Source organism: Thamnophis elegans, chromosome 1 (assembly GCF_009769535.1).
Source record: "Thamnophis elegans isolate rThaEle1 chromosome 1, rThaEle1.pri, whole genome shotgun sequence".
Taxonomy (NCBI): Eukaryota; Metazoa; Chordata; class Lepidosauria; order Squamata; family Colubridae; genus Thamnophis; species Thamnophis elegans.
Window position 1 is genome coordinate 171,334,982 of NC_045541.1, and position 22,029 is coordinate 171,357,010.

Genomic DNA, 22,029 nt, shown 5'->3' on the forward strand with positions numbered 1-22,029 from the left:
TGATGAGCCCCATGCCTGGGGTGGGTTCCTGCTTCTTTTACTGCCAGTTTGCTCAGGGATGCGCTTCGGGCGTGCGCATCGGGAGCGCACGGACACTTAATGCAGTAGTGAAAAAATTGCTTCTGTGCATGCAGATACAAGATGGCAGCGCCTACGGTGCTGCCAATAGAACCATTTCGGGTGGCGTGGGCGGTACTCAGCTGAACCGGTCCGAACTGGTAGGTACTCATCTTTGCCCCATACCCACCAGTTGCCAGGACAATCCTATTGAAGTCATTTTATGGAAAATATTGGAAAGGATGCCAAAAAAGATAAAATTGGAGCAGGATTCAAACCCCAATTCAGACACACAATTCCCTGGCTAGCTTTAGGATCTCTTTGTCCCTTTTTATTTGCAGAGTTAGGGCACAACTGAGTGGATGCATATTTTCTGCCCTGAATTTATCCAATGTGTAAACTCTGCTCTGACTTTCCTAGGCTGGTCGGAGATTCACAGCTCAGAACTCAGATGGATACACACCAGAGCCGTTTGGTGAGTTTGAGAACAGTATTAGCAGATGCAGCATACAGATAAAATGTTTACCGTACTTTTCGGAGTATAAGACGCACCATTCCCCTCCCAAAAGAGTGTGAAAATTTGGGTGTGTCTTATGCCCCGAATGTAGCCCCACTCACCCCCACCAGAGGCCCAAAACGTAAGGCATGGAGGTAGCGATGGTCTGTGGCAATCCCTGCAGCTTGGAACAGCTGATTGGGGGTATTCCGGCAGTCCAATCCACCCGCCAATCAGCTGTCCTGAATCAGGCTTCAATAAGTGCTGAAGCTGACATGGCTGGTCAGAGTTTGCAGCAACAATCACATTCAGAAAGCACAGTAACTATTTCAGCAGGATTCAAAATAATAATAATATACAATACATTACCAAAAGCAGGGTTTCCATGGGAGCAGTAAATACAAGCAAAACACAAGCAGTTTCACTTTCAGTTCTCTGCTAAGCCAGGCTCCTCCCTGTCTCCTTGTTGCTCACAAAGCAAATTTCAGAGTCCAAATAACCCTCATTGGCTGACTTAGTTACTATTCCTATTCATTGGCTGACCTTGTTACCATGTGTCAGCTGAATACCATGGATGCTGGTAGGCAGAGGCAGATTTTTTTTCTTTTTCTTTTCCTCCCCCCAAAATAAGATACCTCTTATACTCCAGAGTGTCTTATACTCTGGAAAATACAGTATATCAGTGATGGAGAACCTTTTTTGGCTCCTGTGCCAAAAGCAGGGGGAGCGCAGGGGGTTGTGTGTGGGCGTGCCATACCCATAATGCTATGAGCATGACACCCCCCCCCATGAGCACATGCGTGTGGGACCAACAACAACCCCCCCCACTTTTGGCGTGGTTTTTTTGGCCTCCCCAGGCTGCAGAGGCTTTCTATGAGCCTGGGGAGGGTGAAAACAGCCTCCCCTCGCCCCCAGACACCCTCTGGAGGCATCAGGAGCTTCCCAGAAGGCTCCGGAGAGCGAAAAACAGACCTACGGGGAACCTGGAAGTTTGGGAATGGTGACTTCCAGTTTGTCCTTAGGGCTGATTTTCAACCTCCGGAGTCTTCAGGAGACTTCCCTGAAGGTTCTGGAGGGTGAAAAATGGCCCTACGAGCAAACCGGAAGTGATCGTTTTTCACCCTCTGGGACCTTCAGGGAAGCCTCCTGAAGGCTCTGGGGGGCGAAAAATGGCCCTAAGACCAAACTCTGCCTAATGAGCTAATTTGTCAAGGACAGGGAGTCACAGAATGTCATTCAAGAGAAGTATTAACAGAATAACAGTCTGAAATTGTATAGGACTGGCAAGTAACTTCTGGTTTGTCCGTTGGATCATTTTTCGTCTTCTGGAGCCTTCAGGGGTGTCCCCTAACTTCCAGTTTGCCTGTAGGGCCAGTTTTAAGCCTCCGGGAGGCCTCCGGGGCGGGGGCTGTGTTCGCCCTCCCCAGGCTCCTATTAAGCCTGGGGAGGGCAAAAAAAGGCTTAAAAAAAGGCTGAACTCAGCTGGCCAACGCGCACATGCACGCTGGCCAGCTGACAATGCAATGCCTTGCATGCCCTGACAAATGACTCCGCGTGCCACCAGTGGCACGCGTCCCATAGGTTCACCATCCTGGTCCTATACCATTTCTGACTGTTATTCTGTTAATACTTCCCTTGAATGACATTCTGTGACTCCCTGTCCTTGACAAATTAGCCCATTAGGCAGTCAATGCAGAAACCAAGACCAACTCTTACTTGTACTAAGAATTACTGTTGCAATCTTCTGTCTGAAAACAAGACATGGCAGCACAATTTCCGCAAAGGGTACTCAGCCAGTTTACATTTAAAAAATTTAAAATCTTATTAGTATGTGGTTTACAAGGTCCCACCCACTGTTCAGGCTGAAACCTGTCTTGGAAAAAAAGTTTATTGTGCTTTTAATAGAACCCCACAGCATCACGAACCCAAAACATGTATTTACGTTCTGCCAGTCTCTGTGTAATCTCAGGTTGAAAAAATATCTTTTTGGCCATTTCATAAAAAAAAGCATTTGAAACTTACTTATGTTTCCATTATGGGAGACGGTGGATCAGTGGCTAAGTTGCTGAGCTTGTCGATCAGAAAAGTTGGCAGTTCGGCGGTTCGAATCCCTAGCGCCGCGTAACGGAATGAGCTCCCGTTACTTGTCCCAGCTTCTGCCAACCTAGCAGTTCGAAAGCATGTAAAAATGCAAGTAGAAAAATAGGGACCGCCTTTGGTGGGGAGGTAACAGCGCTCCGTGCGCCTTTCGCATTTAGTCATGCAAGCTACATGACCATGGAGACTTCTTTGAACAGCGTTGGCTCATCGGATTTGTAACGGAGATGAGTACTGCCCCCTAGAGTCAGGAACAACTAGCACATATGTGCAAGGGGAACCTTTACCTTTACCTTCCTTTCCATTAAAAAATAATAATAAAAAGTAGTACTATCAGTGGCCACAGGAGGGTGTAAAGTAATACATACTGCACAATATCCCTAACAGAACAGAACATTAGGATACACTGTACATTATGTGTTACTTTATCATCCTCTTGTGGCCACTTGTGGAGTTACTTTTCTTGAAAAAAAATACTTTTGACTTCAAAAGCTCAGCACCAAGTACCTGGTTAATATTTCCCCGTGGTTCCACCAGAGTAATGTCCCCCTATGGGAGGTTTGCTTAGTTCTAACTCCATGTGCCTTCTGGAAGAAGTTGGGCTTTTCTGAAAGGGGGTGGTATGAAACAGTCTGAATTGTTGCTAGTGGGTTTTAGTTATTTTAGATATTGTATTTTTAGATATTGCATTTTAGATTTTGTATTTTTGTATATCTTGTGTTTTTTTAAAGCACTGGGTAGATTATTTAGCTTGTGGTGGGGTAGAAATTATACATATTTGCACACAGGCACATACACATGGATGCTCTTTGTGGCCAATTAGATGCTTCTTGGCATGGGTGGGTTCCTGACAGTTCTAACCTCTTCTATAGAAGAGGTTCCACAAATCTACCATGCCATTTAGAACCAGTTCCAGCTTCCTCCCCCCACCCATCCGCACATCATCAAGATGAAGAGCGAGAGGAGGAATTCTGGGAGTTGAAGTCCACAAGTCCACAAGCTGTCAAGTTTGAACACCTCTGGGTTTTTTTTTACTAAAGGGTTAGGGGTGCAAGAGTCTTGTAGCTTGACAGCTTTAAGACTTGCGTGCTTCAATGCCAGAGTTTCTGAGCCAACATTTTGGTTGCTAAGCAAGAGCGTTGTTAAGTTTCACCACATTTTGCAAGTTGGCCACGCCCACTCTGTCACATGACTGCCAAGCAATGCCCACTCAGTCACATGGCCAAGGTGGTGCAGTGGTTAGGGTGCAGTACTGCAGACCACTTTAGCTGACTGTCATCTGCAGTTCAGCGGTTCTAATCTCACCGGCTCAAGGTTGACTCAGCCTTCCATCCTTCCGAGGTGGGTGAAATGAGGACCCAGACTGTGGGGGCGATATGCTGACTCTGTAAACCGCTTAGAGAGGGCTGAAAGCCCTATGAAGCGGTATATAAGTCTAACTGCTATTGCTATTGCTAACTGCTATGGCCGGCAAGCCACTCCCACCCGGTCACATGGCTGGCAAGCCACTCCCACAAAGCAGGCCACACCTACAGAAGAGGTTCTAAAAAAATTTGAAACCCACCATTGCTTCTTGGGATGTTCACGACTAGGAAACAAAGCTTTTCCCCAGCATTGTTCTCCTTCAGGTCATAGTTGGAGGCCAGCTATCTTCAAACTAGAGGTATCATGGCATCTTCAAGACCTATGTTCCTTGCTAGGCTTTTCTTCCATGGATTTAAGCCATCCAAGTCCTTACCTGAAATCCTGAATTTGCTATTGGGGAAAGTTAGGAGAGCTTGGACAGAAAGGAAGCCATAAGGCTGAAGAGTGCAGGCATTGTGAGAATGTTCTAATGTTTTAAGGTTTCTATTGGTCTGAGCAAAAGTCTAAATAAGCTCAACAGATTGTACCAATGCATAATTTCATTCACATTCTGGTTCCCCTTAGATTTTTGCAAGATGCCTCACAGAGTGGCATGGAGACCATAATTTCGCCCTGTTATTTAATCCCACCATTTGGTAATCAGAATAATATTGTCATGGTTTGAAGGAAGTTAGCACCGACACCTCTCCTAGAAAAATGAAATATTTTAGGAAATATTAAAAAGGGCAGAATATTTCCCCTAAAAGGGAGGCAGAAACTCAGACACCCCCCACCTTTGTCAATGGGCCATTAAGGCCTGAGCCAGCACATCTGCAGCACAAGAGACATGATCTTCAGGATGTGATAGGATTAGCCCTCTACCCATCTCACCACATGGCACCTAGGGAGATTACATCAGCCAGCAAAGCTCAACCAAGCCTGGGAGACAGACAGCCTATAAAGTTAGTTAAGACCCCCGCCCACTGGGAGTCCCACCACCAATCAGAATACAATTCTTACACAGGAACAGGAAGCTCTAAGGTAGAGTCCAGGAGAGGATGTACATCTCTCTCTCTCTCTTTCTCTCTCTCTCACCCATGTGCCTTTTGCCCCAGGACCTCAAACCATGTGGTCCTGTCCATCATCAATAAACCTTCTTTTCAAGCAACTTCCATGAATCTAGTGTCTTTTTCCCCACTTGGAACTGAACCCAGAAGGACATTTCTTCCAACTGGTTAATCAAAGTTCTGTTCAATTTCAATGAAACATAAATTGGCTTACTCTTCAATCTTACAGGAGCCGATGTCGCTAATACAACATGGGTAGCTTGAATTGAACCTAGGAGGAAGGGAAATTGTGAAATAAAGAAGGGGATCTTCAAGCACGGAACCCACAATTAATCTCCTTTATTTTCTTGGGGACGGAATAGGAGCAGGGAAAAAGACTCGGATCTTGCCCATGGACACAACATGTTATGAAAGCCCATACAGTGACCCCGAAGAGCTCAAGGACCGGAAGCTATTCTTAAAAAGGAGCAGTCTGATGATCGATGAAGTGGACCTGGGAGAGGGCAACTTTGGGTGTGTCAAGAAAGGAGTTTACAAAATGAGGAAGTAAGTGCACCCCATGTTTTTGGATACATTTCTCTCAATGTGCTGAGACAAGATCTCTGCAGTTTTCAGAAGTTGGTATTCCCTGAGGAAAAATCAAAATTTGTTTTGTTTGTCTTTTGCAGGGGATTTCTTAAATTTGGACATAATTTGGGGGTGGCTGTCTTAACTTGGTGGAGGGAAAGTAGCTATGGTCTTCTTCTTTTTTTTGCCCCCATAAGCATTCCTAGGTCCCTCTTTCCAAAATAACAAATAACCTCACCCACTTTAGGACAGTATTCTTGACTTGACATGAACCCACCTCTGGTTGGACTAGAAGGCCTCCGAGGTCCCTTCCAACTCTATTCTATGTTCTATCTTCTCATTTTCTCTCCCTTCCAGGAAGCAGATTGATGTAGCCATCAAAATCCTAAAAGAGGGCAACGGAGTGGTACAGCAGGACGAAATGATGAAGGAAGCCCAGATTATGCACCACCTTGACAATCCTTACATCGTCCGCCTTATTGGAGTGTGTCATGCGGAATCCCTCATGCTGGTGATGGAGATGGCATCAGGTGGCCCCCTGCACAAGTTCTTGTCTTCCAAGAAGTGAGTTGATGCCATCGCATCGTGCAAGAAATTTATACCATTCCAGGACATGGGCTTAGAACCATTGATGACCCATCAGTTCAGTGTTGCTGAGATAATCACAGTCATATATTCTGGAAGGGGTCTTTGATGTCAGCTACTCCACCTTTCAGCTCAGTGGGTTGGGAGAGGACCTGGGAGCAGGGGTGGGTTCCGGATTCTTCTACTGCTGGTTCGCTCAGGGATGCATGTCGGGTGCGCTTGATGCACATGCGCTTGATGCGTGCTATGCACGCATGTGCAGAAGTAAAAAAAATGCTTCTGCGAATGTCCAGAAGCAAAAAAAAAGATGGTGGCGCCTATGGCACTGCCAATAGAACTGGTTCGGGTGCATGTCCGGCCAAGTTACTACCTACTCGTCCAAACTGGTCCAAACGGATAGGAACCCACTTCTGCCTGGCAGATTCTGACAGTGAGGAGGCTGGGGAGGAACATGGGTCAGGCCATGGGTCAGGGGGAGGCTCTGATGAGGGCTCTGCGTCAGAGGCAGAGATGGGGCCAGGGCTGTCTGACAGTTATCAGCTGCCTTTGGAGTCAGACATCAGTGGGGCAGAAGAACAGCTGGAGCCTGTTCCCTGTGCGCATGCGCAGAGCTGCCAGGAGAAGGGAACAGCTAAGGAAACAAGGGTCGTCTTGGGAGTAAAAGCACGGGTGGATGGTGAATGGCCCCTCCCATAGGGAATAAAGAGGAGGGGAAGGGGAGGGGAGTTTGCAGGAGACAATAAGTTAAATTTATTAGGGTGAAAATCTGTTCCTGACTTCTTGCCAAGTAATTGCTGCCACAGCATGGTGTTTGGAAGATATCATCCTGGCAGCTCTCCAAGCCTGACAAAGATCTGTAGTTGTGAAATCTCACAAAAGACTGTTGGCCAGGACTTTGCTGGAGAGGAATTCCCTTTAAACTAAATAAAAGGGGACGAGGAGTTGGCTTCGTGCTTTTGGGAAGGTTAGGTCAGAACAGGATGTTGCAATGGTCAATGCGTGAAAAGCAGTCATAACTCACTTTTTTTCAGTGCCAATGCAGCTTCGAACAGTCACTAAACGAATGGTTGTAAGTCAAAGACAACCTGTAATAAGGAAGTGAGTGAGGGCAGGGTTATGTGGTGCTTGTAAGATAAACCTTCCATTATTATCTGGAATTCTCCAAATGTATTTGGTCTACAAATCCTAGAAAATGACAAGTAGTCAAGTGGAGAGGTGAAGTCCCAGTCCATAAGGAGCAAATCAAGTAGAGGTGGTCCTTGACTTACAATCACAACTGACCCCAAAATTTCTCTTGGTGAGACGGTTGTTAATTGAACTTTGACCCATTTTACAACCTGTCTTGCCAGAGTTGTTAAGTGAATCATTGCAGTTGTTAAGTTAAAAGCATGATTCTTAAGTGAATCCGGCTTCTCCATTGACTTTGCTCTTCAGAAGGTCACGCAAAGGGAATCACATGACACCCCCCCCGAGACACGGCCACTGACACGAGTGCCTGAATTTTGATCACGTGACCCTGGGGATGCGGCAACCGTAGTAAGTGTGAAAAAACGATCGTACGTCCCTTTTTTCAGTGCTTTTCCAACTTCAAATGGTCACTAAATGAACTGTTGTAAATCGAGGACCAACTGTAAGGGAAAGCACGGTTGTGAGATTTTCTCTCTCTTCGTTTTCCCTTAGGGATGAAGTTCCTGTGAATAACGTGGTCGAACTGATGCATCAGGTGTCCATTGGAATGAAGTATCTGGAAGAAAAGAATTTCGTCCACAGGGACTTGGCTGCCCGAAATGTGTTGCTTGTCAACCAGCATTATGCCAAGATCAGCGATTTTGGGCTTTCCAAAGCTTTGGCAGCTGATGACAGTTATTACTTGGTGAGCAAGAAGACAAGGCGGGAAATCAATCCTGCCGTCATTTCAGAGAGACCCTTGAAGGAGAATATTTGTAGCTCGGGGTTGGCATGAGGGGTCCTTGGTGCTCTCTAAGCTTGCTTGTTTTCTTGCAGACGTTTCTATTAATTTTAGGGTTTCCCCCCTATTTTTTCTTCTAGTTTTTTTCCCAAAAAGTTTTTTTCCCCTTTCAAATTCATTCATAGATATACATTCTTATAATTGCTATTTAACATTTGTCTATTCATCCTTAATCTCTATACTCTCTCTCCCCCCCCTCTCTCTCTCCCCCCCCCTCTCTCTCCCTCTCTCTTTCTCTCTCTCTCTCTCTCTCTCTCTCCCCCTCCCTCCCTCCTTCCAGTTTGGATCACTTTATTGCCACCCCATGCCTCCATCTTATTTTGCAACAACCTTACTCCTTCTATTTTCTCAACCTCCCTTCTCTGCTGTCTTCTTTCTTCCTCTCTTTCCTCCCTTCTTCTTCCCCTCTATAGCAATAGCAATAGCAGTTAGACTTATATACCGCTTCATAGGGCTTTCAGCCCTCTCTAAGCGGTTTACAGAGTCAGCATATTGCCCCCAACAACAATCCGGGTCCTCATTTTACCCACCTCGGAAGGATGGAAGGCTGAGTCAACCCTGAGCCGGTGAGATTTGAACAGCCGAACTGCAGAACTGCAGTCAGCTGAAGTAGCCTGCAGTGCTGCATTTAACCACTGCGCCACCTCAGCTCTCTTCCCCCCCCTCCTCCTCTCTTCTCTTTCTTACCCTCTATCCTACTCTTCATTCCCCACCCTTACTTTCTCTTCCTGCAGGCATTTCATTACCCAAACTAGGTAACTGTTCTGACCCAGGCTTCCTTAAAAAGCAAGAAGGAGAGTCTTGGTCCCGGCAAAACCCCTTTTATTTACACGACTGTCAATTCCTTTCATTCACAGTGCGCAAGGCTTAGCCAACAGTCTTTCAGAGGAATGTTTATCCACACAAACCTTATCCCATTTGGAGAGCTGCCAGATAACTAGCTTCCAAACGCAGGACAAGGCAGAACTTGGCACAGAGTCTCTTATAGTCACAAACAGAACTTTCCACTCTTGAAGCGACCGAATGAACAAATCATTTCCTGCAAAAGCCCACTCCCCATTCGTTCCTCTTTTGTTTCCTATGGGAGGGGCCAATCACCTCCAAAGTGTGGCTTTACTCCTCAGTCAACCCTGCTTTCTTAGTTGTTCTTGTCTTGTGGCAGCTCTGCGCATGCGCACACTGGGATCAGGCTCCAGCTGTTCCTCTGCCTCACTGCTGTCTAGCTCCCTCTCTGCCTCCGACGCAGAGCCCTCGTCTGAGGTTTCCTCAGCCTCCAGGACTGGCCGATGTCCCTCCCCAACCTTCTCACTGTCCGACTCTGCTGGCCACTGGTGGGCCACAACAGTAACATCATCAGTGCTTGTGCATCAGTGCATCACTAGCACTGATGATGTTACCTAGTTTGGGTAATGAAATGTCTGCAAGAAAGAAAGAAAGCTCAGAGAGAACCAAGGATCCCTCATTTTAGAGAGAATTTTGTTGAAAAGATAAGGAGGGTGGGAAGGATGATTTCATTCTCACTTTAATGCAAGCGTTCCCTGTTCGTTCCTCCTGAATGCATAAAAACACAGCAGAAAGTCATTTATCTCTTTTTCTTTGTACCTTTTTGCACTTCTGTCCAGTGGTAGGTTACCAATTTTTTTACTACTGGTTCAGGCGCGCTTCTATGTCCGATAGTTCTGGACATGCACAGAAGCGTCCAGGCAGGTGGGCAGAGCCTTCCGCCACCGCTATTACCTGTTTGCCTTATCCGGGCCGAACCGGAAGCAACCCACCTCTGCTTCTGTCCCTACTCTCTTTATCATTTCTCTTTATTTATTATTTATTTACATTTTATGTTTTCAAAGCTGCTCATCTCCCATCTCCCTCAATGAGAGGCTCTTGATTATTAGTTTATGCTGTTTCTTTATGTACAGGCTTTGCAAATGTGATAAAATTATTTGAAAAACAAAACTATCTATTATCATGGGGTGTGATATATATATATGTATGTATGTATGTATGTATGTATGTATGTGTGTGTGTGTGTACATACACACACACACACACACACACACACACATGAATTGGTGAACTCTGTTAAGTGCATCTGTCTGTGTGGGTGCCACAGTAGAGTCTGTCCTATTCAATATCAAAAATCCACCTTGATAGAAATCTATGATGGATACCTTTTGTGACCTTTAAGATAAAGCTGCTTCTCGAAGTATCTAGAATTTAGGAGAATTTCAAGAGTTGTAAAGGAGACTGTGTCACTTTCTCCCATCATTTTGTATTTTAGGAGAAATAAATAATGTATTTTTCAGAGTATAAGATGCACCGGAGTATAAGACGCACCAAGATTTTGAAGAGGCAAATAAAAAAAAGCTTTTTCCACTTTGCAAACCTCCCAAAATGGGCCTGTTTTTCACAAAAACGGGCCTGTTTTTTTAGAAGGCATGCATAGCCTTATGGAGGCTTATAGTGTGCACTTGGGGGCTGGGGAGGGGGGCAAAATTGAGCAAAAAACAGCCCGGTTTTTGCTCATTTCTGCCCTCCCCAGCTCCCAGGAACTCTCTGAAAGCCTCCTACAAGCTACACACAGCCATTTTAGTGAAGGGGCAGGGCTTCAAGAGGCAAAAAATGCTGTATTCAATGTTTAAGAAGCACCCAGATTTTCAGCCTCTTTTGGGTGGGAAAAAGGTGCATCTTATACTCTGAAAAATATGGTATGTGCTTGTACGGATAGTCTTAGATTTACAACCATTTTTTTTGTATGTTCAAAGTTACAACTGCATTGACAAAAGTGATGTTTTTCACACTTACGGCTGTTGCAGCACCCCTCTGGTCACATGATCAAAATTGGGATGCTCGGCAATTGGCTGATATTTATGACATTGGTGGTGCCCCTGGGTCATGTGATCACCTTTTCCAGCCTTTAGACAAGCAAAGTCAATGGGGAAGCCAGATTCACTTAACATCGGTGTTACTAACTTAACAATTGCAGTGATTCAATTAAGAAATGTGGCCAAAAAAAGGTGGTAAAACAGGGCAAAACACATTTAACAACTCTCTTGCTTAGCAACATAAATGTTGGCTCCATTGTGGTTGTAAGTCAAGGACTACATACTTGGTCTTCTCAAATAATTCATCTCATCCAAATAGTTTTTACCTGGAGAAATTTCCATTCTGTCCTCACCCACAGGCCAAGACCACTGGGAAGTGGCCATTGAAGTGGTATGCGCCAGAATGCATCCTGTTTCGGAAGTTTTCAAGCAAGAGTGATGTCTGGAGTTATGGGGTGACTATGTGGGAGGCCTTTTCTTATGGTCAGAAACCCTACAAGGTGAATATGGATGGAATTTGGGCTTTTGCTAAGGGAGAGCTCAAAAAAGTTAAGGTGTTGCTGTTATCACACAATTTTAAAGAATGGGGCTGCAACTGTACGATTGTGAAGCCACCTTAAATCAATTTTGTATTTTTGTTATTTTTTAATTGCATGTTTATTGCTTTATGTGGGTTTTCTTAGCAGTTGATAAATACATTTTTATTTTTTGGCTCTATCCCATGGGTGCCTCTGAAGTATTATTGTTCTTGTTGTTGTACAATTGTATCACAGCGGCCAGTTGTTTCGCCGGATTTGGCATTGGTTACTAGTCGGGCCCCACCCAGGGGCCTAGGACGTCGTAACGTATTTTCGTAATATGCGTGCAGATCCAAGCAGTGCGGCTTTTTGCATTTGACTGATGGTGATTTTGTCAATTTTTAACTGTTTTAAATGTAATTCCAGTGCTTTTGGAATAGCACCCAGTGTGCCAATTACCACTGGAATTACCACTGCTGGTTTGTGCCATAGTCGTTGAATTTCGATTTTTAAGTCCTGGTATCTTGCGATTTTTTCATGTTCCTTCTCGGCGACCCTGCTATCACCTGGTATTGCGATGTCTATGATTGTGACCTTATTTTTCTCAACCAGTGTGATGTCTGGTGTATTATGCGCCAGTATTTTGTCCGTTTGTATACGGAAATCCCACAAGATCTTGACCATCTGATTTTCGGTGACTTTTTCAGGCTGATGTTCCCACCAGTTTGTTGCTGTTTTAATATTATAATTTTTGCACAAATTCCAATGGATCATTTGTGCTACTGAATTGTGCCGCAATTTATAATCAGTCTGCGCGATTTTTTTACAGCAGCTGAGTATGTGATCAACAGTTTCATCAGCTTCTTTGCAAAGTCTGCATTTGGCATCATCAGAGGATTTTTCGATTTTGGCCTTAATGGCATTTGTGCGGATAGCTTGTTCTTGCGCAGCCAGGATTAGTGACTCTGTCATTATTATTATTATTATTATTATTGTTGTTGTTGTACAATTGTATCACAGCGGCCAGTTGTTTAGCCGGATTTGGCATTGGTTACTAGTCGGGCTCCACCCAGGGGCCTAGGACGTCGTCCTAGGACGTCGTCCTTATTATTATTATTATTATTATTATTATTATTATTATTATTATTATTATTATTATTATACAATTGTATCACAGCGGCCAGTTGTTTCACCGGATTTGGCATTGGTTACTAGTCGGGCCCCACCCAGGGGCCTAGGACGTCGTAACGTATTTTCTTAATATGCGTGCAGATCCAAGCAGTGCGGCTTTTTGCATTTGACTGATGGTGATTTTGTCAATTTTTAACTGTTTTAAATGTAATTCCAGTGCTTTTGGAATAGCACCCAGTGTGCCAATTACCACTGGAATTACCACTGCTGGTTTGTGCCATAGTCGTTGAATTTCGATTTTTAAGTCCTGGTATCTTGCGATTTTTTCATGTTCCTTCTCGGCGACCCTGCTATCACCTGGTATTGCGATGTCTATGATTGTGACCTTATTTTTCTCAACCAGTGTGATGTCTGGTGTATTATGCGCCAGTATTTTGTCGGTTTGTATACGGAAATCCCAGAAGATCTTGACCATCTGATTTTTGGTGACTTTTTCAGGCTGATGTTCCCACCAGTTTGTTGCTGTTTTAATATTATAATTTTTGCACAAATTCCAATGGATCATTTGTGCTACTGAATTGTGCCGCAATTTATAATCAGTCTGCGCGATTTTTTTACAGCAGCTGAGTATGTGATCAACAGTTTCGTCAGCTTCTTTGCAAAGTCTGCATTTGGCATCATCAGAGGATTTTTCGATTTTGGCCTTAATGGCATTTGTGCGGATAGCTTGTTCTTGCGCAGCCAGGATTAGTGACTCTGTTTCTTTCTTTAATGTACCTGTTGTTAACCATAACCAAGTTTGTTCACTGTCCACTTTATCTTTTATTTTTTCCAGAAATTGGCCATGCAGTGCTTTGTTATTATTATTATTATTATTATTATTATTATTATTATTATTATTATTGTTGTTGTTGTTGTACAATTGTATCACAGCGGCCAGTTGTTTCGCCGGATTTGGCATTGGTTACTAGTCGGGCCCCACCCAGGGGCCTAGGACGTCGTAACGTATTTTCGTAATATGCGTGCAGATCCAAGCAGTGCGGCTTTTTGCATTTGACTGATGGTGATTTTGTCAATTTTTAACTGTTTTAAATGTAATTCCAGTGCTTTTGGAATAGCACCCAGTGTGCCAATTACCACTGGAATTACCACTGCTGGTTTGTGCCATAGTCGTTGAATTTCGATTTTTAAGTCCTGGTATCTTGCGATTTTTTCATGTTCCTTCTCGGCGACCCTGCTATCACCTGGTATTGCAATGTCTATGATTGTGACCTTATTTTTCTCAACCAGTGTGATGTCTGGTGTATTATGCGCCAGTATTTTGTCCGTTTGTATACGGAAATCCCACAAGATCTTGACCATCTGATTTTCTGTGACTTTTTCAGGCTGATGTTCCCACCAGTTTGTTGCTGTTTTAATATTATAATTTTTGCACAAATTCCAATGGATCATTTGTGCTACTGAATTGTGCCGCAATTTATAATCAGTCTGCGCGATTTTTTTACAGCAGCTGAGTATGTGATCAACAGTTTCGTCAGCTTCTTTGCAAAGTCTGCATTTGGCATCATCAGAGGATTTTTCGATTTTGGCCTTAATGGCATTTGTGCGGATAGCTTGTTCTTGCGCAGCCAGGATTAGTGACTCTGTTTCTTTCTTTAATGTACCTGTTTTTAACCATAACCAAGTTTGTTCACTGTCCACTTTATCTTTTATTTTTTCCAGAAATTGACCATGCAGTGCTTTGTTCTGCCAACTCTCCATTCTTGATTTTATCACATCTTTTCTGTATTCTTGTTTTGTCTGTTGGGCCTTCAGTAGATTTTTGTTCTTTACTTCGATTAATAGATGTTCTTGAGTGTCTTTTAAATAATCAGCCAGTGCATGTTTTTCTTCTTCAACTGTTTGCTTCACTTGTAATAATCCTCTGCCACCTGATTTTCGGGGCAGATATAGTCTATCAGTATCACCACGTGGATGTAAACTGTAGTGCATTGTCATTAGTTTCCTGGTTTTTCGGTCCAAAAGGTCCAAATCAGCTTGTGTCCAGTTAACTATGCCAGCTGTGTATCTTATAACTGGTATTGCCCAGGTATTTATGGCCTTGATTGTATTTCCACCATTCAATTATTATTATTATTATTATTATTATTATTATTATTATTATTATTATTATTATTTATTTGTCTTGTATGCTGCCCACTCCCGAAGGACTCCGGGCGGCTTACAAAAGACAAGGGAAAGGGGGGAACAAGACAAAGACAACATATTAAAAACAAAACCAACATTCACAATTTCTGTGGAGGTAGATGCTTCTCAGCACCCCCCAGCCCGCTGGAACAGCCAGGACTTGGTGGCTTTGCGGAAGGCCGGGAGGGTAGTAAGGATCTGGATCTCAACAGGGAGCTCGTTCCAGATTAACTTGCTTCTGGATGTGTGGAACTGATTCTAGGTTTTTTGTAAACAGGATTCAGTAAAAATTATTTCCCTCATATGAAGCTTTATTAAGTGTCTGCTGGAGATGGGAAGTGAAAATAGTGTTGGTTAAACACAAAACACCTTTCCAGCCAAAGCACCTATTTCATCATTTTATTTATTTAGTTCAAGTAAGGTACTAATACCACTCTATAAAGCCCTAGTAAGACCACACCCAGAGTACTGCATACAGATTTGGTCACCATACTATAAAAAAGATGTTGAGACTCTAGAAAAAGTGTAGAGAAGAGCAACCAGGATGATTAGGGGACTGGAGACTAAAACATATGAAAAACGGTTGCAGGAACTGGGCATGGCTAGTCTAGAGAAGAGAAGGACCAGGGGAGACATGATATCAGTTTTCCAATATTTGAGGGGCTGCCACAGAGAGGAAGGGGTCAAGCTATTTTCCAAAGTACCCGAAGGCCAAACAAGGAATAATGGATGGAACCTGACCAAGGAGAGATTCAATCTAGAAATAAGGAGGAACTTTCTGACAGTGAGAACAATCAACCAATGGAACAGAAGTTGCTTTCGGAAGTTGTGGGAGCTTCATCACTTCAGACATTCAAGAAGAGATTGGATTGCCATTTGTCGGAAATGGTGTAGGGTCTCCTGCTTGAGCGGGGGGGTGGAGGGTTGGACTAGATGACTTATAAGGTCCCTTCCAACTCTGTTAATCTGTTAATTTTCTAAGAATAGTTTTGAGGTCTCTTAGGAAGTAGGAAGTTGAATTGGTCATAAGGGCTTGTGTGTTTTCTTATTTAAGAGATGCCCATCTTACAAAATATAAACCTGGGAAGCTAACAACAATCAAACCCATATAACATATTAAGAAATGCACCCTTTCTAAGAAACAACCAATGCACCAAAACATTTTACATCAGATACTCATGTGCTGGGCCCAGCACCTGGCAGAAGACCCAGGTTTTCATAGCCTTCTGGGAGGCCAAGAAAGTAGGAGCCCACTGTCCTTGGGGGTGGGGTGGGGTGTTGTATCGGCAGTAAGGAAGATGACTTTGATGGAAATATTGCCTAGGCAAAAGGAGCCGAAGCATTTTTTTAAAAGTCTACAACAGCCAGAACACATTAGTAAACAACTGAAGGCGACACCTCCCTAATTCACAAGAGCATAAGGAGGAGAAGGAGGCATAGCACACAATCAGACTTGCAAAACTCTTATCATAGCCAGTGTCAATCAAAATAGTTCTAGCTTTCCTGTGCGCTTGATTTCATGGTCTGGTCTACTTTAGTTGGGCTGACTCTAGTGTTTTGCCAAAACAGATGCTCAGCTTCATTAACTGACCTCTTTCTCTTTCCCCTTCTAGAGAATGAAAGGACCCGAAGTCGTTAAATTCCTTGAGGAAGGGAACCGTATGGACTGTCCGTCCAGCTGTCCAGCAGAGATGTACAAGTTGATGAATCTATGTTGGACTTTCAAGTGAGACCATCATCACCTTCTCTTTCGGTTTGGCAGCAGAGGCATGCTAAAAGTCCCTCAGCCAAGGAGGATCATATTTCTAGACTCAGAAAACATGCTTTTCTGAACCGATAAAGGAGAATATTTGTAGCTCAAAGCCAAAATGAGGAGTCCTTGGGGGTTCTCTGAAATCAGTCGTTTTCTTGCAGACGTCTGTAGAGATTCCCAGTCATCCAGGTCATGGTTGTCCCCAAAGATGCTTTTTTCAGGAGGCAACTGGACTTCCTTGTTTTTTCTTTTGAAGACGTTTCGTTTCTCACCCACGAAGCTTCTTCAGCTCTGGCAGGCTAGTGGGTTCCATTCCCCACTATCCTGTCAGAGCTGAAGAAGCTTCTTGGATGAGAAGTGAGACGTCCTCAAATAGCAATAGCAATAGCAGTTAGACTTATATACCGCTTCATAGGGCTTTCAGCCCTCTCTAAGCGGTTTACAGAGTCAGCATATTGCCCCCAACAACAATCCAGCTCCTCATTTTACCCACCTCGGAAGGATGGAAGGCTGAGTCAACCCTGAGCCGGTGAGATTAGAACCGCTGAACTGCAGATAACAGTCAGCTGAAGTGGCTTGCAGTACTGCACCCTAACCACTGCGCCACCTTGGCTCTTATAAGAAGAGAAAGAAAAATCAAGAAATTGCTTCATGAAAAAAAAAAGCATCTTTGGGATTTCCTTGCAGATGTTTCATTACCTGATGATGTTACCTAGTTTGATAATGAAACATCTGTGAAAAGGAAACAACCAAGCTCAGAGAGCACCCTCGTGATTCTCTATTGCAGTGTTCATCTTTTGGAACACAATCCTCCCTATGATTTTGCAAAACCTTGAACCCTGGAAGTGTTCCCAAGCATGGGGACGGATGGTTGCAAAATTATCCTCTGGACGTTTTGTCCATATCTGCAAACACCTCCATGCTAGAGACAAGATTTCATTGCAGAGGGAACTTTGCCAGAGGTGGGTTTCAACATTTTTTATTACCGGTTCTGTGGGCGTGGCTTATTTTGTGGGCGTGGCTTGGCAAATGTATGTTTCAGATTGGAGATGGGAAATAAAATATGCTGTAAAACTTTTTTTTTAAAAAACGCCAAAGAAAACAGCAACCCGAGCCGCGCCGAGCTGAACGTAGGAGAACTGAAGGGTCCGAAGAGTGCGTGGTTTTGTGCGCTGCCTGTGGGGCAGCAGCCAAGTGAGCAAACCAGCAAACCTTGCTCACGAGTAAACGTGCTCACGAGTAAACTGCAGATTAGAGGCAATCAGCAGATCCTGGTGTGCTCGCTTGGCTGCTCGCCCCCCCTTCCCCGGAGCTTGCAGGCAGCAAACGAACTGCTGCCTCCTGCCTCCTGCCTCCGTGCATCGAGGAGGCAGGGAGGCTCGATCCCACTTAGGAGGCAGTGGTTGCGAAGCCTCGAGGCTCCCTGAGCAGCCCATGCTGCTTACCTGTGTGTAGGCACTAGGAGGCAGTTGTGTGGATGCACGTGGCAAAGACAAGGCAGGGAGAGCATCAGAGCGAGCCAGTTTGGGGGCATGGCCAGCCAGCCATCACTACCAGTTCGGCCATCACTACCAATTACCACGAACTGGTCTGAACTGGGAGAAACCCACCTCTGGAACTTTGCAATGTATTTCTCCCTTATTTTCTGACATGTCTACTTTCTTGTCCCCAGAGTGGAAAACCGCCCAAACTTTGCTGCGGTGGAGACACTGATCCGCACGTATTACTACAGCATTGTTGACAAGAAGGAAGAGAAGTTGTAGGGAAAAAAAATGTGATGGACTCATGAAAATGGTTGGAAGGCACATGTGCCCATCGCCTCTGGCCAGCTTCAGCATTTCTGAAGGGATGATCTGCTGCAGAACTCCATTTTGTTTTTCATTCATTCAAAGAATCTCCTTCTCTCTCCCTTTTTACTTCGGACAGCAGGATACTCATGACTGTTTATGCTCTGTGTGTGTGTGTGTGTGTGTGTGTGTGTGTGTGTGTGTGTGTCAGGGATGGTAGTTACTTACCTACCAGTTCGCAAATGTGAGCTCGCATGTGCCTTTTTTTGCTAAAAAGGGCCTTAAATGGGATGCCGTAGAGCCGGGACGGCTGGGTGTGGCCACCCGCGATTTTCACTACCGGTTCGGGTGAATTGGTCCAAACTGGTAGAATACCACCTCTGATATATATTGAACAAATCATAGGGCACGCTCACCAAGGAAATGTCTTGGGTGCAAAGTTTACCTTCCAGCTTTTCTTATCTGTTAATGAGACTGTGGGGATTAGAATGTTGTGAGAGCTCCCTTGGGTAAGGAAAGGAGTTTTAATTTGGGGCCATTTGTGTTTTATGCTTGTTTTTTGTTGTTGTTTTTCCTATCTATTTGTTGGATTGTTCTTCCTTATTTCGGATGGGAATGTACAAAAATGGGAATTGTATATGCTGCACGGGGTCATTTCGATTGGACTGGCTGATCAGCACTGTAAAATAAATAAAAATGAAAAGCATCCATTTCTCCTCTATAGCGCCTCAATGCTTGCTCCTTTGCAACAGACAGAATGACAGAGTTGGAAGGGACCCTAGAGGTCTTCTAGTCTAACCTGCTGCTCAAGCAAGAAATTCTATACCATTTCGGTCAGATGGTTGTCCAATCTCTTCTTTAAAACTTTCCGTGTTGGGAGCACCCACGACTTCTGGAGGCAAAGCTGTTCCACTGATTAATTATTCTAACCGTCAGGAAATTTCTCCTTAGTTCTAATTTCCATCCATCGCTTCTTTTCTTAGCTTGCCCTACCTTCAGGTAGTTTTCAAAATAGGTCGACCCCTTAAATATTGAAACACTGCTATCATGCCACCACCAGTCCTCCTTTTCATTAAACTAGACATACCCAATTCCTGCTTGCAACTGTTCTTCATGTGTTTTAGATTGCTGGATCTTTAGGGCAGTGAGTCTGGCAGCTTCCCTTCATCTGCTCCCATTTGATGCTTTAGGATTGCAAATCCCAGAATTTCTAATCAGTTGTCCCAGAGAGAGAGAGAGAGGGACAATTGGAAAGTGAGATTGGTCACAACAAAAGGGTATGACAGGCTATCCGTACCAGTGGTGGGATTCAAATTTTTTACTACAAGTTTTGTGGGCATGGCTTTGTGGTTGTGGCAGGATACTGCAAAATCCCCATTCCCCACTCCACTAACCTGCTCCATTCTCCTATTCAGGGCAACAAAAGAAGATCAGCTGTAAGGCTGAGGGCAGCGGGGGCGGGGCCAGCCTATTTGCCGGTTCTCTGAACTACTCAAAATTTCCGCTGCCGGTTCTTCAGAACCTGTCAGAACTGGCTGATTGCCCCCTCTGATCAATACCCTTTCCAAAAAAGCAGCAATACCAGGGCTCCCACATTGTGTCTGCAGAGTATGCTTAAAAACGTCAAGATGGCAACCATGATGTTTTTTTTTAATGTGCCTTGCATATGCAATGCATGTAGAAAATGGTTCCACCACAAAACCGCGCTCGACTAAACCACGTAGCTGACGTCATCAACAGGGCGACAGCAGCGTGGAGACAGAAGCACGCTGTAAACCCTAAACCTAAAATTAACCCCTAAACCTAAACCTAATCCTAAACCTAACCCTAACCCTTAACCTAACCCTAACCCTAACCCTAAAGCTAACCCTAAACCTAACCCTTACCTTAAGTTGAATCGGCTTGCTTTCAAAGCGCTATTTAAAGCGCCCTTCTTTCTCTGCGCTGGCTGTTGTCGCCCTGTTGATGACGTCAGCGACGCGGTTTAATCGGGCGCGGCTTAGTCGAGCGCGGTTTTGACGGGTCATGGTGGAAAATGGATGGAACTATGATCACTGTAGCCGTCTTGATGTTTTTGTTCTGCAGACAGCCCTGGGCAGCTAAACGTGAAATCTGCTAAACATGGAAAGGTTAATTCCTCTTTTGTTTTACAAATGGAACAATTATGCTTTTCATAGATGTTCTGGTTTCCCTGATGCTTTTCTGGCTGGCGGTTGGCAGGAAAAACCTCTGGCCATTTCATGGTGTTTCTAAAATGTTGTCCTGGAAGTGAATAGGTATAGGAATAATTCTCAAAATATTTGCCACAAAAATATTTTAAACTTAGTCCTGAGAAATGCCACTCCACAAGGGGGCTCCCTCTAATAAGGGGGAAAAATCAAACATTAGAAATTGTGGCAACATTCATGGAAGGAGGATTGGGATAAATAAATACCCAGGCAGCACCGGGTTATCAGCTAGTTTATAATATTAAAGCTGCTGCAAATTCCATATTTTGGATAATGGGGCAAATGGTCAGGGTAAGGTAAAAAAGAATCAAGATGGCAGCTGCAACAATGCTCTGCCCGATTTTTATGTGCATTACCCACACAACCCTATAAAAACCAGGTAGAGCTTTGACGGCACTATCATGGCTGCCATCCTAATTTTTTTGACCACATCCTGCATACATGGAACATTTTGTGGTATCACCACCCTAATTATAGAGTTCATATCCTGGAAAGAAGTCCTTAATCTCACACTCATAGTTATGAATTCCTATCAGGATTGGCCAAATCCTGAAGCACGTCTATCTCTTGAGCACCCCTTAAATCAAGGTGGAACTCTTCCCTATATTCTGCACCCAACCTTCTGAAATTAAACAGGCTTAATTTGGTAACAGCATTTGCTAAAATAGATATCATTTAAAAAAAATAAAAATTACAAAATGAAGCTAAACATAAGGTAGGGTAGGTGAAATCGGTCTACATTCTAAACAGAAGATTTTTTTTCTGACTTTAAAAGTTGCAACTATGTTCAGTTCTGCAAGTTTATTAAGCAGATTGTTTTTCAGTCATTCTCATAATTTCCCATAAATATAGTATGTTTCATTTGCAGAATGAAAACATGATCTTTGCACAATTCCTCTGATAGCTGATTGCAAAATAATGCACTAAACATTTCTTAGAAAAAATTAGCTCCTTCCTTCCTTCCTTCCTTCCTTCCTCCTTCCCTCCCTCCCTCCTTCCCTCCTTCCCTTCCAATTACTGAATTTGGATTTGAGATCTGAATCTGGATTAAGGACAGTGGTGAAATTTAATTTTTTTTACTACCAGTTCTGTGGCCGTGGCTTGTTGCATGTGGCAGGGAAAGGATACTGCAAAATCTCCATTCCCACCCCACTCTGGGGCCAGCCAGAGGTGGCATTTGCCGGTTCTCCAAACTACTCAAAATGTCTGCTACTGGTTCTCCAGAACCTGTCAGAACCTGCTGAATTTCACCCCTGATTTAGGATCTAATGTGGTTAAGACAGAAAAAACCAGTAGAGTGAAGAACCTAAACCCTGAATTGGGGTATGTATTTCTTTTGTTATCTGTTTCGGTTACTTATTAAACATACTCTTCCTAAGTAGTGGTATCAGTATCATTTGGATCCCCTTTAAATGTAATGT

The 22,029-nt window shown here is 44.0% G+C and overlaps 1 protein-coding gene across 2 annotated transcripts in view; it reads left to right on the forward strand.

Annotated features, from left to right (window-relative positions):
• LOC116505159 (tyrosine-protein kinase ZAP-70) overlaps window positions 1-19,072 on the forward strand; it is a 70,418-nt gene extending 51,346 nt beyond the window's left edge. For both annotated transcript variants that reach the window (XM_032212433.1, XM_032212463.1), the window contains exons 7-13: window positions 478-532; window positions 5,424-5,607; window positions 5,986-6,192; window positions 7,894-8,086; window positions 11,364-11,504; window positions 16,454-16,566; window positions 18,266-19,072. In XM_032212433.1, the coding sequence (XP_032068324.1) occupies window positions 478-532; window positions 5,424-5,607; window positions 5,986-6,192; window positions 7,894-8,086; window positions 11,364-11,504; window positions 16,454-16,566; window positions 18,266-18,356 (984 nt within the window). In that variant the 3' untranslated portion in view covers window positions 18,357-19,072. The remainder of the gene's footprint in view (window positions 1-477; window positions 533-5,423; window positions 5,608-5,985; window positions 6,193-7,893; window positions 8,087-11,363; window positions 11,505-16,453; window positions 16,567-18,265) is intronic.
• Window positions 19,073-22,029: the final 2,957 nt, after the last annotated feature.